The sequence below is a fragment of the Onychomys torridus genome, chromosome 20 (assembly GCF_903995425.1).
Source record: "Onychomys torridus chromosome 20, mOncTor1.1, whole genome shotgun sequence".
NCBI classification, from domain to species: Eukaryota; Metazoa; Chordata; class Mammalia; order Rodentia; family Cricetidae; genus Onychomys; species Onychomys torridus.
Window position 1 is genome coordinate 48,750,756 of NC_050462.1, and position 18,167 is coordinate 48,768,922.

At 39.5% G+C, this 18,167-nt stretch overlaps 1 protein-coding gene across 1 annotated transcript in view; it reads left to right on the forward strand.

Moving 5' to 3' along the window:
* Nucleotides 1-509: 509 nt before the first annotated feature.
* Tespa1 (thymocyte expressed, positive selection associated 1) overlaps nucleotides 510-18,167 on the forward strand; it is a 36,053-nt gene continuing 18,395 nt past the window's right edge. The window contains exons 1-10 of the mRNA XM_036169657.1: nucleotides 510-672; nucleotides 1,549-1,591; nucleotides 6,434-6,483; nucleotides 7,092-7,145; nucleotides 8,967-9,003; nucleotides 9,233-9,331; nucleotides 12,669-12,877; nucleotides 13,359-14,116; nucleotides 15,175-15,271; nucleotides 18,088-18,167. Coding sequence (XP_036025550.1) covers nucleotides 510-672; nucleotides 1,549-1,591; nucleotides 6,434-6,483; nucleotides 7,092-7,145; nucleotides 8,967-9,003; nucleotides 9,233-9,331; nucleotides 12,669-12,877; nucleotides 13,359-14,116; nucleotides 15,175-15,271; nucleotides 18,088-18,167 — 1,590 coding nt within the window. The remainder of the gene's footprint in view (nucleotides 673-1,548; nucleotides 1,592-6,433; nucleotides 6,484-7,091; nucleotides 7,146-8,966; nucleotides 9,004-9,232; nucleotides 9,332-12,668; nucleotides 12,878-13,358; nucleotides 14,117-15,174; nucleotides 15,272-18,087) is intronic.

Genomic DNA, 18,167 nt, shown 5'->3' on the forward strand with positions numbered 1-18,167 from the left:
CAAAATTATTAAAGAGAGTAAAGAATATAGTTCTTTTAAACAGAGTCACTCTTGAACTATAGCTTAGATTGGTCTTCCTCAGCCATCTGAGTACTAGAACTACAGGTATGAGCTAGCGAGCCTGCTTTAAGGGAAATGTTTCATAATAGAGCATTGCAGCTACCATGGGAAATAGAGATACTTCAAGCCACAAAAAGTTTCCTCAGTAGCCCTTACCTCCTGCAATGTTTGAAGCTTTTAGACTCACTGACTTGAAAGATTTGATCTGGTACTTAGATGTTTCAGGCATTCCCCTTTTTGGTGGTAGTGGTGGATGGGTTGAAGCAGCAAATGGCTATGCATCATGTCTTTCCTGATTAGGCAGAGAGAACAGGCACTTTGCACAGACAGAAAATGAGAGAGTCCCCTTGAGAGGAGTGGATTCTGAAGAGAGGGTGAAAGATTTTCTCATGTTTCAACTTTCAGGAGGGCATCAGTGTGGTAGAAAGGCCTGAAAGTGACCCAGGACCATGGAAGCATCAGTGCTGAGCCCTACATCCTGGGAAAAAAGAAGGGCCTGGCTACGACAGAGCCGTAATTGGCAAACCCAGGTCCTGGAAGAGGAGGCTGCAGCTGCCCTTCAGGATGCACTGGATCCCGAGCCTTCCAGCCTGGATGATGTTTTCCAGGAAGGTAAGAAGCTGCTGGGCACCACACAAATATCCATTGTGTCTTGCATAGGTCTGCAGAGGATGAAAAGTGGCCTCTGTTTAGAGTAGGACTTCACAAAGGCTCATTATGACTCCTTTCAGTGAGTGTAAGGAAGAGGTGTAATATAATATAATTGTGTGAGGAGGAGGCAGGTATATGATTAGGAAACAGAAGGGGACACCTTTGCACCATCCTGAGAAACTTCTGTAAGAGTCAAAGGAAGAAGGTTTGTCTGTGAATTAAGTTATTTGTGTAACAAGACTACATACAGTCTATGCCCAGATTCAGGCTTCAACTCTGACAACTGTGTCACCTTTGAGAAGTCTCTCTGAAGATTTTCTTGCTCAATGAAGCAGTTGTTCCTTTCTCACATACCTTATTATCTGATAGTCAAAGAGAAAGATCAGAGATGTAGTCTGAAACAAAAACTTTTGGACCTATAAACCCATCCTTGTTTATTTGTTAGGAAATAAAAGCATAGGGCTATCCCTCTTCTGATATTTTCTTTCTCTCTTTCTTTTCCTCCCCCCTCCCTCCCTTCCTTCCTTTCTTTTTTATTTTTCTTTTTTAGTTTTGAGAAAGGAACAATCCCTTTCCCAAACTTTGGGAAAAGAAAGCAAAAAGTGTGGTAGCAGACACTGGGAACTTTTCATTTTCTGAAGTAGATAGAAGAGAGAGGAGACATATCTGTCATCTTTATACATGAGTACATCCCTTTCATATCCCCCCCCCCCCCCACATGGGTAAAAAGAGTCATGCTGTGGCTTGTGTGAGGACAACTTGCAGAGTGCCCTGAGTTATTTGAGGAGGTGTGGTTTCATTTAGTTCCCACAATCACCCAGTGTCTGCTTTTTCTAGGGAATCCAATCAATAAGATTGAGGACTGGCTGCAGGGCTGTGGGTAAGTGCTCAAAAGCAAAGATGTGACTGGTGGATGCCTGTAATGGTGTACATGGTCCTTGTGAACTCAGAGACAGGAAAAGAGTGAGAATCGGTTTGGTGTGAAGGCATGATGAAGAGACTTGGGTCTTGGGTCAGTTGATGATCCAGGTTATGAGTCAAATGTAACTCAGGGCTGACATGAAGTTCAGCTTGAAAGGTTGAGAATCCAGGATAGAGCTGGGCTAGAGCTAAGAGTAGATGGAAATCTGAATCTTCCTAGAATCTTAGGGATGAGTGGTAGGCCCTTCCCATTGGCTTTCCTCATTCTGATTACAGTTTTACATAGTGTGACAAAAATGGAAGAGTTGTAGGGGGACCATTCCTCCTCAGTAGCAGAACACAGGAGGGGCTTAGGGGCTGCAAAACCATGAAGAGTTCAGAGATTTTTAAACTACATTACCTCTTTTCATTAAAATACTTTATTAAATACCACAAAGAAGCCCACAAACATGCTTACCCTTGTTCTTAAAAGGAAATTGTTATGCTTTGAAAACATTTCCAAATTTCTCTGTTTTTTTTATTCTCCCTTGTATCTTTGCATTACAGTCATACACAGGGAACAACCTGAGAACTACAGGATGAGAGTGTTATCTAGGTACTTGGCACAGCCATATCTGGATGGAATGGCAGAAGTCATAAAGCCAGCACAGCTGCTTGACAAAGATTCAGCAAAGCTAAGCCACATGGTGGCTGCCATGCCACCTTTGGTTTTCATCTTCACCTGTTGCATACTTGAGGGATTTTTAATATTTGTACAATTAGAAAATATTGGATTGATGGAAAATTTCTCAGAAATCATTTATGCCTTCTCCCAGGAATGCTGTTTCTAAGCTTCCTTAGGACAGTCCTAAACATAGTATTCCCCCTGCTTTTAGGGTGATATCCTTATCTACTTGAAAGTTTTCCTTACACCTTGGAGGTTGTAACACATAAAGAAGCCAGAAGTCCCTTCATGAGGCTATGAGACATTTTTGAAACATCTGTCCTTGTACTTACACAGGAACAAGATATTCAAAACAAAGTAAACTTAAAAAGGTAAAAAAACATTTGGTGGGTTAGAGGAGTTGGCCACAGTTCATATTACAAGCCTCTTCCCACTGTACACTCAGACAATTATGTGGCACATACCTCTGCCCTACACTAAGACATATTGATAAGCAAATTATGGAGTAGAAAGGTGATAAAAGAATGAGATGTCAGGACCCCCTTCTCTTAGAAATGTAAGCACATGCAGAATCATTATGTTGACATATGACCAAGGAACAATAGAATGCTAGGAATAGACATACAGACAAATTCTATAAAGACATAAAATATAAACATTGTATTATGTCAGAATTTGAATAATAACTGCAGCAGCTTTGGCCTAAGGATTTTTCCTGGGCATTCTGACCACTAAGAGTTAATAATATGCTGTTTGGGATGTGACAAAATGCCCAGGGTGGTTGAAGATTTTGTTTTGGTCTAGTGTCCTTGAAGCAACCAAAGCTACCAGCCTGAGCACAGGCTGTCTTATGCCTCTAGATTCTTAAAAAATTGGGTTATGGGGTTAATGAGTAAGAGTGATAACTCTGTTTATTAATGATGTCAAAACTTGAGAGAAATGAAAATGATAACTGTTCTGTCATAGTTTATTAATGATGACTAAAAGGTGAGCAAAATGAAGTGAAACACATGTCCAAAACCAAAAATGATTTGATCTATGCTTTGGAACATCGTAGATGTATCCCTGCTTACTAATACTGGGTCACAGTTGAAATGCAGGAGCTTTGTATAAAATATTATGTAAAGTTACTGTCATGCTAACGTGTGTGTGTGTGTGTGTGTGTGTGTGTGTGTGTGTGTGTATGAAAGATTGATAAATTTCACATTTAGACTTTTTAGAGATGAAAGAGAACATGTGCTACTTGTCTTTTGTGGTTTGGGTTACCTCACTCAATATCTTTTTCACTTCCATCCATTTGCCTGCAATTTTCATGGTGCAATTTTGTTTGCAATTAAATAATATGCCTTTGAGTTATAGTTCAAGAAAGCCATGCATTCATCCACAGAAGTTGGTAAGAAGCTACAAGGTGGAAGAATCTGGCACATTGAGAATGAGTTAGGATGCTCAGAGTGTCAGAGAGGTCATTCTTAGGCTTTTGGATGGTATCTGAGAAGGACAGAGGAAGAAGGAATAGGAAAAGTTACAGTCTTTTTTAGTTATAACTCAGAAAAGCATGCATAGCAAAAACTCTGTAAGAGAGTACATTGTAGGTGGGATTATGGAAAGGTGAGTGTATTGCCTCCTTATTCCTCCCATCCTTTAGCATGTCCTCAGGTGAATCAGAGTAGTTTTCTGGCCAAGTAATTAACAGGCTCAGATAATTAACTCTTAAGAAAGGAAACAATAGCATGCAATGTTCTAATCTTTGGGACAGATCAGAATGTCCTATCTCCACTCAAGGATAGAGGCAGAATTGAGATTCCATTATTTTAACCAGTAAGAATTAACTTGCCCTTAATGGGCCTCAAACAAGCCTTGACATCTCCATCTTTTGATATAGTGTTTTAGATCCTAAGAAGGGACACTAACATCATTTCCCTTTCTAGTGTTACTAGGGAAACAAGAGGTGGAGTTCTAAAACTGATTATGAGGAAAGGGCTTATCATCTACAGCCTCCAAAGCTAGTAATGCCTGAAATAGTACTTCAAAGTAAGGTGATGAGGTAGGATAGGATGTAGGCAAAAGGGCCCAAGAATCATGAAAAAGGTTATAATGTTATCTTTTTTTCTAGTTTTAACTCCATGCTAGTATTTCTGGTTTTCATGGTGGACATATGACTTCAACTTTCTGTGTGTTGAAATGGCAAGAACCAATTTTGCATTCTGAAAGGCTCCAACCTGTGCTAATTCTTCTAGGCATGATTGTTAATGTTAAGCATTTTCTCCCCACATTGACTAGTGTAATTGGAATTAGACTTGACAAGTCACTGAATGCATTTGTTGTATTTTTTATTTTAAAAGCCGTATTGTTAATTAGAAAAGGTGATTTTAAAAAAAGCATGTTATGGGATGAGGGGTTTAGAACCTGAAAATTTTCTCATTTTTCTTCTTTTAAAAGCTATATCCAATAATTATATTATTGTATTATTTAATATGTAAATTATGAGAAGGCAAGAGTGAATCCCAAGTGCTCTGATCCCAGCTCAAAGCTCTTTCACAGATTACTTTGCGTACCTATTTCAGATGAAGGGAATTTATTTTGTTTGTCAAACTGCTGCTGCTTCTTACTATCTGTTATGCTGATTTCCATTTGTTCTTCTGGTGAAGATGGTGAATAGGTGATAAGGCATCATTACAAAACCTAAAACTATCTAACAGGATGCAGTTTCTTCTGTTTTCTGAAAGATGTGATAATCAAGCAAGAGTGTGGATGGTACAAAAGTGAAGGGATGGGGATAGATATGGTAAACTGACAAGAGCCTGAAAAATGACATTTGTATATGTTACATGGAAATTATGACATCAGAAATTGTCAAACTCCTGCTACTCACAACTCCAGGGAGGCTACCTAGGAAACAGGACCCTTAGAAAGACACAGGGATCGCCCAGTGACAGAGAAATGGATGAGATTTACATGAACAACCTAGCCGTGAGTGGGGGTAATGAAGGGCAAGATTTGAGGGAAAGAGAGCTTAGGGGAGCAGGAGATCCCAGCTGGATCAAGAACAGAGAGGGAGAACAAGGAATAAGAGACCATGATAAGTGAAGAATAGGAAGAAGCAAAGTGCTAGAGAGGTCCCCAGAAATCCACAAAGATACCTCCACAATAGACTACTGGCAATGGTTGAGAGAAAGCCTGAACTGACCTAGTCTGGTGATCAGATGGCCAAACACCCTAACTGTCGTGCTAGAAATCTCATCCAATGACTAAGGGAAGTGGATGCAAAGATCCATGGTCAGGCCCCAAGTGGAGCTCCAGGAGTCCAATCGGCGAGAAAAAGGAGGGATTGTATGAGAATTGTTGAGACCAAGATTGGAAAAAGCACAGGGGCAAATAGCCAAACTAATGGAAATACATGAACTATGAACCAGTAGCTGAGGAGCTCCCAGCTGGATCAGGCCCTCTGGATAAGTGAGACAGTTGATTAGCTTGAACTGTTGTGGAGGCCCCCTAGGCAGTGGGACCTGGACCTGTCCTTAGTACATGAGCTGGCTGTTTGGAACCTGGGGCTTTGCTCAGCCTGGGAGGAGGAGACTGGGCCTGCCTGGACTGAATCTACCAGGTTGAACTGAATCCCCAGGGGAGTCTTTGGCCTGGAGGAGATGGGAATGGGAGGGGGCTGGGGGGAAGGCGGAGGGAGGGTTGGAAGGGTGAGGACAGGGGAATCCATGGCTGATATGTAAAATTAAATTAAATTATTTTTAAAAAGGAAAAAAGCAGGGGGGGGAGAAATTGTCAAACTCTAGCTATTAGATCACCAGGAAGTGATAGAAATCATGGCATCAAAAATTAACAAATTTCCCCAGTTTTGCTTCTGTATTTTTTCTAATTTTGATAAAGACTGATGAACCATTGCAAAACCAACTTCAGGCTACATAGCCACAACAACAGTAGCACATTTAGGAATACAACACATTCCAATCTCAGGCCTCATCACTACTGCTATGAACCTGTCAGTCAAGTAACCGTAGCCTAATTGTCTTCAATATGAAAGCAAATTCAAGGGTGCTGATTCTCACTGGAAAAATTATGTGAACATGTGGAAGATATTTGAAGAAAGACCGGAAAATATATTTTCTTTTCTTTTGGCTTTAGAGACACTGAGGAGGGACTGTCTGAAGAAGCAGGGCAATCTAACTACAATGGTGAGCTGTTCTATTTTCTTCTTAGATGCTGTGCAGCTGTGTGTGTGTGTGTGTGTGTGTGTGTGTGTGTGTGTGTGTGTGTGTTTATACACATCGACATTTATGTGTATGCTTGAGATTATGAGTATTTTTAGTTTCTTAAAAATACCATTTATTTGTTATAGGACAATCTAGAAAGTACAAAAGAAGTGCTATCTTAAAGCAACTGTTCTCTAATATTAATGGATTAGTGGTTGCTAACAACTACTATTGGAGAAGAACCTGGTGAACTGAATTTATATTTGTGTATCCCTGAGTGTGGTCACACACCCTCATGTATTAACTACTTGGCAGGATGTTGTTTACATGATTATGTGTGACAAAGTACACAGATAAGTTACACAAAAATGTATATAACTCTTAATCAAAACATGACTGTGATTTGCCGACATAAAGCTTAGGGAACATATAGATATCTCTCATGTTGGTGTAAGTTATGTAAGTCCAAGGACATGTTTAGATGTTCAAGTGTGCAGTTGTGTGTGTGTGTGTGTGTGTGTGTGTGTGTGTGTGTGTCCAAATTATGTTCTGACTTTATTTTCTGCAACTTTTCTGTGATTTTTTGATAGGGTACTCTAGCCATGGGACCAGCTTTGAAGATGACTTGAGTCTTGGAGCAGATGGTGAGTGGTACAGCTGTATGATGTTGGGATCAGTGCAAAGGATCACATGGTATGATTTAAGGGTAGGTAGAAGGGGAAACAAAGAACCAGGGTCTTCCTGGGCTTCTATCTGGAGAGAAAGAATAGTTTGGTTTTCTTGTTTTGATAAAAGATAAACACAGAAAGTATCCCAGATTAGAAACACTTCTTCACCTGCCTATTATGATTTCTGACACTCTTTTTATGGTGCTTGAGGAGACAATATCAGAGTACCATAAAATCTGATGTATATTCACTCATCTTCATGACTTCTTTTCTCTGTTAGAAGCTTAAAGAACCAAAGAAGTTTGAGAGCTTCTTCCTTGTCTTCTACTTCATCTTCTTTATATTGGGCATCAGACCCAGTGCTCCGTCCAGAAAGGAAATGCTCTATCACTGATCTATATGCCTATCCTTGAGAAGTGGTTTTAAGGGATAGATTTTGCTGCAGAGGACAAGGGTTTAAATAAAAGAGAGAAGCACTGCCTCTTACCTGATAAGATGAAAAGATAGATTTTTTGCCAGGCAGTGGTGGTGCATGCCTTTAATCCCAGCACTCAGGAGGCAGAGCCAGGCGGATCTCTGTGAGTTCAAGGCTAGCCTGGGCTACAGAGCGAGTTCCAGGAAAGGCACAAAGCTACACAGGGCCTGTCTCGAAAAAAAAAAAAAAAAACAAAAACAAAAAAAAGGTAGATTTTTTTTAAAATCTACTTTTAAAAAGGAACTACTTGTTTTAAATACTTTACATTGGATTGGACTTTTGTATATTGCACACAAATTTTGTATTGGACTCACCAAAATAGCATAAATAATGAAATTTTTGTCTGAATTTTTCAAATGTTAATGGACTGGACATTCTTGACTGTATATATTGTATATAATTATTGTACTTATTGTATATAGTTTGTCTTACACTAGTTATAACCTTCTATTATTTTATACAAAAAAGGGGAAATGTGGTTGATATATTGTGCACCCCAATAAAACTTATTTTTTTGAACAGAAAAGCCACTAGATTAGACATAGAGGCCAGACAGTGGTGGTACACACCTTTAATCCTATCACTTGAGAGGCAGACATCTGGCTGGATCTCTGTGAGTTCAAGGCCACACTGGGAACAGAGCCAGACATGGTGGCACATGCCTTTAAACCCAGCACTTGAGATCTCATGCCTTTGCTTGGGAAGGGCACATGCCTTTAATTCCAGGAAGTGATAGCAGGAAAAAGAAGAAAGGTATATAAGGCATAAGGACCAGGAACTAGAAGCTTTGGGGCAGTTCAGCTGAGATCCCTTCCAGATGAGGACTTCAGAGGCTTTCAGTCTGAGGATTCGTGCAAACAGGATCAGGTGAGGAGTTGGCTAGGTGAGGTTGGCTGTAGCTTGTTCTGTTTCTCTGATCTCTCAGCATCCACCCCAATATCTGACTCCAAGTTTTCTATTAATAAGACCTTCTAAGATTTGTGTTATGCTTACAAGTATCTCCAGAGTTTTGTAAGAGACCAACATGATGTGCAGAAACAAGACCCTTAAGACCTCAGTGACCTCCCATGCACATATCAGGCAGGCCCTTGATTAGACCTTAATCATAGATCATAAGTCTAGAATCCAAGCTAGGTGTTTGCTTGACATGTCTGGGGCACTTCTTAGGCTATGTTAGATGATATTGAGATCCCAAACTCTATACCATTGAGCTGGCCTGCAGTAATAACAGAGGAAAAAGTGGAGCTATTTTATGGCCTGAGAAACAACATGAGTGCTTTTCATTTTCCAGTCTAACTTTTTACCTTTCTGTTTCTATTCAGCCACACTACTGGCCACCAATGGAAACCTCTTCTCCAGGTAAGTATGAAGTTCAGACAGTTTGAATGGTGTCCCCCAGGACACAATAAACTGGAGAAGGTACAGAATCAGAAATTTAAAGAAAAGAGCTAAAGAAGGCTTTCTAGCCAGCAAAGGAAAGCATAGTGTAAGTTTCCTCAACACAGAAAAAGTATACCCAGTAGTGGGAACTTGAGGCCAGATATAGATTAGAAACCGGAGTTTAATGGCATCAATCTGATCTCTGCAGGAATTTTCTCCAGACACCCAGGCCTTGCCAGTTACTTGATCTTGGCTGTAGTCTGGCTTCCAGCAGCATGACTGGTGGGACCAACAAAACCAGTTCAAGGTAAGTAGTAAATTTTGGAGGGTTAGGTTCATTGAAGGATGAGAAGCAGTGAAGAATGAGCTGTGGATGTGCATGCTGGATCTTCTATTAATTTTCTATGTACAATCAAAAAGTATCATGATGTTTGTACCAAGAAGAGGGAGGGGTGCAGAGGAATCTTCATCTCAGAGATGGTTACTGTGTAATAAACACAGGAACCTTCTTCTACTGAACTTGTACTCCAGGAGGTGTAGTAACAGTACTATCACAGTACCTAGATGTATAATAGGTATTCAATAAACTGTGTATTTTGTGATCAAACTTATTTGTTGATAGAAACAGTACAAAGTTTTGTTCAGTCCAGGCATTGACTGTATGGAACTTGCAAAGCTGAAGCAGGGTTTGTCTTGAGGGTTTCAAGTATTCCATAGAATGGACAAGATATGCACGCAAATAAATCTAAACAAGATATAAAGTAATAAGAATTAGTGATATACAATAAGAGTGTCAGAAATTTGGGGACACAGATTTAATTTGAGACATGGTACTGAGACTTAACATTTTACTTCCATGTGACTAACCCTACCTTCATGGAACTCAATTAAATGAGAATGTATAGAAGTAGGATCCAGGTGTTATATTAGTCAAGGTTTTCTAGAGTAACAGAACTTACAGAATTAATCTCTCCCTACATATAGAAAGTGTGTTTATTAGAATGACTTACAGGCTGTGGTCCAGCTAATCCAACAATGGCTATGAATGAAAAGTATAAGAATCAATTAGTTGCTCAGTCTAGGAGGCTGGATGTCTCAGCTGGTCTCTAGTATATTCTGGAGTCCCAAAGAAGTAGGCTTTAATAACAGTGAAGGAATAAACTTACTAGGGAGGCAAGAGCAAGTAGGCAAAGAAAAAAATCTTCCTTCTTCCATGTTCTTACTTAGGCTTCTAATGGAAGGCATGGCCTGGATTAAAGGTGGGTTTTTCCCAGCTCAAAAAATCTAGATTAAAGTTGTGTCTTTGTACCTCAAAGAAGCAGATTAGAAGTAGATAGCCTCACTTCAAATTAAGCAAAAAAAAAAATCACTCTTTCACAAGTGTGCCCCTCCATATTTGGACTTTAATTAATTCCAGGTGAAATAAAAGTTGACAGCTAAGAATAACCATCACTGGTGCCTATATTTTTAATGACTTCTTTTATTTACTTATTTATTTTGTTTGGTTTTTGTTGTTGTTGTTTTGTTTTGTTGTTGTTTTTGGTTTTTGAGACAGGGTTTCTCTGTGTAGGCTGTCCTGGAACTTGCTTTGTAGACCTAGGTGGCCTCGAACTCAGAGAGGCCTGCCTCTGCCTCCCAAGTGCTGGGATTAAAGGTATGCGCCACCACCACCTGGCTATTTTTGAGGTTATAATGTGATTAAATCATTTTCCTCTGCCCTTTGCTTTCTACAAAGTATCCCCCCAGATATTCTTTTTTCCCTCTTTCAAATTCATGGCATCTTTTTTTTATTAATTGCTGGTGTGTGTGTGTGTGTGTGTGTGTGTGTGTGTGTGTGTGTGTGTGTGTTCCTAAATGCAAATGAAATCTGCTCAGTCTGAATAATGTTACTTCTATGTATGTTTTCAGGGCTGACCATTTGGTATTGGTTAATCAATTAGTGTGCTCATCCCTGTGGAAGACTATTTCTCCTGTTCTCAGAATTCATTAGTTGTCTGTAATTCTTTGTGTAGGATTGAGGCCTCATGGGCTTCCCTCATTGTCATGACTATTGCTGCTATTCTTTTTCAGTTTACGTTTAGGCAGTCATGTTGGTGGGACTTTATATGTATAACTTCTGACATTCTTGAGGACAGAATCTCACAGAAAATTCCATGCTTCTCTGGCTCTTAAAAATTTTCTGCTCCACTCTGACCCTTTTGGGACTGGGCTCCAAGACTCTACATTTTGATTGGTTGTGGTTGTTCCTGTTTGTAGTCATTTCCATCTGTTGCAAAGAGACGTTTCTTGATGAGACATGAGGACTGCACTTATTTGCAGGTATAAAGATAAATATTTAGGATTCAGTTAGGGATTGTGCTGGTTTAGCAAGGTGATTCTAACACCCAGTCATGGTTGTGAGCAAAGATCAAGCAAATCATGTCAGCAACTCACAAATAAGGAAATCCACAATAGTGGAGATAAAAGGAACACAGGGCTGGCAACACAAGGGTAGGTTCAGGGACTTCACAATGCAGCTGCTAATTAACAAAACGGCCCTAATTGTGACTAAAAAAATTCTAGCATCCTTTCTGAAAAGAATGATAGTGATAGCCCCAGCCTCAAATAATCCACACACCTTGTCTCCATTGATGAAACATGGTTATTGAACACAGGTGTCTAGTAGATTTAGTGTGGTGCTACAATGAGCATGTGCATTATAAGAGGAGAGGAAATACCTAGTCTTCTGTGAAATAGCACTTCTCCAGATGAACAAAGAGCCAGAAAAAGGGACACCTTTCTAAATCAAGTATTGAATGTACCTAAGTTCATAATGAGACTATAAGATCTGTGGTCTTTGCACACTAACTGCTCAACTGTCTCACACAACTTCAAAGGCAAGTACAGCGACAGATAAACTGCAAAGCACCTGGCAAAAGCCAGATCTATGGCAGCATGTAATCGGGAACTGGCAAGTTAGCAATGAAGGCATATTTCTCTGACTCTGTATTACTCTTCATTTTCAAGACATTTACATATTTATTTAAATTTGTTTTCAGCTGTATAGACAGTTCAAAGCCCTATGCTAATAGTTTTTATAAACAGATCTGGATATTCCCTATACCTCAGACACAGAAATTAAGTTCAAATAGTAAAAAGCTCATTTCAAAGCCACAATAGAGTATAGGGAAATGTTCAGGAAAAAAAAAATGTTTGTCTTGATTAAATTTTATTAAATATTATCCTAGTCACTGTTCTGTTGCTGTAAAGTAACACCATGACCAAAGAAACTCTTGTAAAAGAAAGCATTTAATTGGGGGCTTGCTTACAGTTTAAGAAGTTTAGTCCATTATCATGGTGGAAAGTGTGGCAGCATGCATGGTGCTAGAGCAATAGCCTAGAGCTACATCCTGATCCACAGGCTGAGAAAAAGAGCCCAGGCCAGGCCTGGGCTTTTGAAACTTCAAAAGCTTCCAGTGACATGCCTCCTCCAACAAGGACACACCTCCCGAGCCTTCTAATCCTTTCATGTAGTAATGCTTCCTGGTGACTGATTATTCAAATATATGAGCCTATGGGGACCATTCTTCCTCAAACCAACACAGATATTAAGAATTCACACTTGTCTCCAAGTTGTCCTATGTACCAAAACCCCCTCTCTTTAGCATCTCAGAGATTTTGGACCAGGTACAAGAAGATGCAGAAGATGTCCTCTTCAGCCTGGGCTTTGGCCATGAGGACCACAAAGATACATCTCGTATTCCTGCAAGATTTTTCACCAACCCCTCTCAGGCCAAGGGCATTGATTTCCAGCTCTTCCTGAAATCTCAGATGCAGAGGATTGAGATGGAGGATCCCTGCCTGATGCTGGCCAGTGAGTGTTGCTTCAACTCCATCCACACTCTTCTCCCTTACCTTCCTCTCATCTGCAACAGTGGCTCCATGCCCTGCTTTTTTCTTAGTTGACTTTGTCTTTTGCTTGTTCCATTCTCATTTATATTTTTCAAAAAATGGAGCACTTTGGTATCTGCTTTTTTTTCTCTTGAAGAAACTATCTTCAGGAAACCTAGTGCTATTAATGTTTTTGCTTCGGCCTTTTGTCCATCAGCAGAGTCAAATCAGCACAAAATTCTTATATCTTATTCCAGATTAAAATCTCATGGTTGGGTTACTTACTGGTGATGGGCAGTCTGCAAACCAAGAGAGGGGTCTGTGGGTGACTGAAATCTAATTTGGAGGATCAACTGGTACCCCTCTCTGAAATTAGAGCTTTGGGGAGGATTTTGAGTGGACATACTGAAAATGTAATTTGCTGATGAGCTCCTAGAGTCACCATCTTCCTTCCTTGTGTTCAGGCCGGTTTAAGCAGGTGCAAACGCTGGCTGTCACTGCTGATGCTTTCTTCTGTCTCTACTCCTATGTGTCTAAGACACCCGTCCAAAAGTTCACACCGTCCAACATGTTCTGGAATTGTGACCCAACTGATGTGCCATCCATCAGGATTCTGGCTCCAGAGCCTGAACCCCACTCACCCAGAGAACGTCTAAGGAAAGCAATCTCTAAAATGTGCCTGTATACAGGTTCCCGAGATCGGCTATTACCACCTCACACTAACCCCAAAAGGAACAGTTTGGACCAAGTTGTGTGGGAAGTGATGGACAGAGTGAAAGGAGAGAAACTAGGTCTCCAGCAAGGCCCAAAGCATGGGCAAGCACCTCAGGAAGAGTCTGCGCCCCCAAGACAAAATACAAAGCTGTCCACTTCTTCTTTCCCATGTGTTTTCTGCCCTAAAGAAGAAACCCAGGGAGACATGTGCTGCGCTCATGCTCTAGCCAGGGCAGGTCCACAGTGCAACACAGACTCTGCACAGATAAGGAGAGAGCTGTGGGGTCTACAGGCCGTCAGTGAGAAGCCCCATTCAGCTGAGAAGGAGAGTCAATGGGAAAGAAAAGGCAAAGCAAGAAAGAGCCTATTTCAAAGTCCTCCCTTGGACAAGAATATTAAATCACTGGACTTGTCCATCATACAGAAGAAACGAAAACAGAGCCAAGCCAGACATGAGCTACACCAATCTCTAACTCAACAGCTTCAGGGTGCTTCTGACTTGGAGCAGGTGAGTGTCCTGGAGGTGAGAGAAAGGCAGGACATGAAAAAGCTCGGTATTCTTTCCCAGAAAATAAAGAAAAACAATTCCATTGTCTTGTTCTCACTGGACAAAATAAAACACAACTTGAGAACATTCAGAAACTTCTGTTAAGTGTGCTAGTATGGATGTAGAAAAAGAAGGAGCCATAGTTTCTTGAGAGAGTTCAGTTTCTCATGAATCATACATGCACTGATGTTTTTTAATATTTTTCATATAAGTGAAATTGAATGTATACTTGCTATATACAAAGCTACACATTATTTAAAAAGATATGTATTTTATACACATAGGTAACCATTAAGATCTAGAAGTTCTGATTCCAAATCTAAGTTTTATCCATTTAACTGTGGGTGGAGTTTTTTCCTAGCCTCACACTTGGTTCCTTTTTGTTTCTATATCTATAAATAGTTAGAAACATAAATGATTTTTCACATGCTTTTGTGAACACTGCAAACTATGTAGCTAGCACAGCCCTTTCCTATACAATCAGTCCTCCATTGGTAATGACATGGTAATGACATAGATACATATTGATGTGGAGAGGTTCTTGCAAGAACAGACACCAAGCAAAACCAATGCAGGTCTATGCAAACAACTTAGGGTCATTTGACAAGCAGATTTTTGTGATTCTAGGTAACCAGAGTTTTCAAGAGGGGATTGTTCAGGCTTCAGGTACTACCCCTATTCTTTCCCCCCTGGACCATCTAAAATTTAGCATTCCTTTGACCGTGATGTACAGATGGCACTGCCATCAAGTGTCAGGATCATTTGGAAAAAACTTTCAAATCCTTGTCACACAGAAAATCTGTGATCATTTACAACAAAAGTCGCATGCATTTTCCCACTCATTGACTGTAGTTATATAAGTCATACCTGACTACCAGATGTCTAACACAACGAAAGAAGGATACCTCTGTAATCCACTCAGTCCTCATTCTTCTTTTTAACTCTTTTCTATCCTATCCCTGTCCTCACTCCTATTACCCATTGGTTCTGCCTCAGTTATGATGGGATCTTGTTCACAGGTACAAAATAACAGTGAAGAAGAGGAGGACTGTCACTCATGTAGCAGTGACAGGCAACCCTACTTCTACCATACTTCCCTTGGAGAAGACTCAAGAAGTAAGTGGGCCTGTGTGTCAGGCAGTATTTCAATATGTGGTCACATCCTTTCCCTGGTGAGAATGCATGAATATCCACAATGGAAATTCCCACGTAGTACAATTATTTTACAAATGTGGCACAGAATCAATAGGTGATTATTTTTTAAAATTCTGCAGATGGAGCTAGAAGATACTTCACTAGAGGAGTGGTGCTCAGACTTAACATATATCAGAACATTCAGAAAGGCTTGTTAAATTGCAAATACTGGGTCTTAGTTCATGCTTTCTTGCTCAGAAAGTCTGAATAGGGACCAAGAGTGTGCATCTCTAACAAGAATCTGACTCACAGGCGATTACCATTCAAATGCTACTGTTCTAGAGGACATTCTGCAGAACCTTAGCATTCACAATGCATCCCACTACCAGAAGCTCCTGCTAGAAGTAGAGGATCAAAGGCCCCCACCAGACTTAATGGATTACAGTTTGATCAAGATTAGAACAACCTCTCTACTAGGATAACAAAGAAAACAGCATTAAGGTACACATTTTAGTTAGAGATTCTTTTACTTTGTACAGATATGTACTCTCTGATATAGCTTCTAGACCAATGTTTCTTGGTTAGCAATCTAAAATTTCAATGTTATTTTCCTAGAAACAACATTTAATGCAAGTTCTCAATAGTTTTGGAATGCTCTCCACTATTCTTTTCTCTGTACTTCTTGGTTTGTATGTTTGTATATATGCAATTATTTATTGAGACATATATACAGGAGGCAAGGAGATAGTACATGAGTTTAATTTTTAAGTTATTGATTCAGGTCTAATGGCTATACTTGGTAATCCCAGAACTAGGGTACTGTGGAAGAAAGTCAGCAAATTTGAGACTAACCTGAGCTAAGGTTCTGTTCCACACAGCCTGGGCTATATTCTATATTTTGAAGCTTTGTGTCAAAAGGGATTAATGATGTGTCTGATACCTTTGTCTTGAATATCTGGTGGATTCTCTCTCTCTCTCTTTCTCTCTCTCTGTCTCTCTCTCTCTCTCTCTCTCTCTCTCTCTGTCTCTGTCTCTCTCTCTCTCTGGGTTGTTTCATCTTCCAGTATCCATCCTGACTTTATTAAATGGAAATTTAACAAAAACCAAAGCTGCAATAATTTCAGGAACTTGTATAAGATTCCCTAACATTTGTTATGTATAACAAACAAACCTGTATTCAAAAGGATGGAAAGCAGACTCCACATTTAATGGGGTGACAAAGCCACGCAGTACAAAGACATGTGGGATGGGAAGGTTTGGGCCATCTTTTTAAAAAATCCATTACAGATTGTAGGGGGGCGGGGCTGGAGAGATGGTTCAGTGGTTAAGAGCACTGGCTACTCTTCCAGAGGTCCTGAGTTCCATTTCCAGAAATCACATGGTGGCTCACAATCATGTGTAATGAGATCTGGTGCCCTCTTCTGGCCTACAGGCATACGTGCAGGCAGAACACTGCATGTGTAATAAATAAATTAATTAAAACAACAACAGCTTCATCAAAATTCTTTATTCTTCATGTCTTAAAGATTCACCAAGAGTAAATTCTCATTCAAAGGTTATTCAAACCCAGGTATATCATACAGAATTTTGAAAGAAAGTTAAATCCTAGACTCACTGAATTAAAATAGAAAACATGTGAAATACACTGCAGAGCCTGGTTGCAAACATCTGCTCTAAATTACAAAGCTTTGCTCCTATGCTGTTTGTCCACCAGATGTCAGCCTCACAGAAGAAAATGTAAAGATGTCCATGAATGCCAGTTCCCCTCACAAACCTGAAGCCACTCAAAATAAATTACAGAATCCAAAAATATCAGAATTTTCTAGCAAAGAGATATATTTTAACTAAATGAATAGATCTTATTTCCTGTCAATTTAACAAGATTTCATCTTGGCAGGATGGTTGAGCATTCTGTATATTTTGCATCCTACATGTGTATTTTACTGTAACTTATCTACAATTAGGATGCATCTTATAATTTATATCATTAGTCAAATTGTTCTTTTAATTAATGTGTGCTCACATGCAATATTAAATAATTTTCGATCTTATTAGAGACAACCAATATAATGATATGTAGTAATTTTAGGGAAAAAATGTACTTAGACTCTCAAGAAAATGAAACCACAATATTTTAAATATTTCTCTCCCACGATTACCTAGGAGAATCAGAAATCTCTTCTCAGACAGTATTTGTTTCAGTATTGGAGTCTTGGTGTTTCCAAAGTCTTTCCCATGTCTTTTTTTTTTTAATCGATTTTTTTCATTCAACATATCTTGATTATGGTTTCTTTTCCCTCTGCTCCTCCCAATTCCTCATCACCTCTTTTCCCATCTGGATCCACTCCCTTTCTGTCTTTTATTAGAAAAGAAACAGGTACCTAAGAGATAATAATAAAATAAAATAAAAAACACATCAGAATAGGACAAAACAAATGAAAAAAACAAGAAAAAAAAAAAGACCAAGAAAAGTCATAAGAAACAGACATGGATACAGAGACATGCTTCTTTACATGCTCAGGCATTCCATAAAAATGCAAAGCCAGAAGCCATAGATGTACACAAAGGAACTGTGGTGGGGAGATTTTTTTAAAAAAGATAAAATTTTAAAAAGAAAAATTCCCAACATAACATTATGAGACAAGGAATCTCCAAACGTGCCATTGAGTTTATTTTGTGTTGGCCATCTACTGCTGCAAATGTGGCATTCCCTTAAGAGTAGTTTGTTTCCCCAGTGAGATATTTTCAAAAGAGACATAAATTGCCACTCTCAACCTGTGTCTATCATTCTTTAAGAGATCACAAGGTGATTCAGAAACTGCTCAGTGCTGCCAAGATTGACACCTATGTGATAAGTGTGAAGGGAAAACAGGCTGAG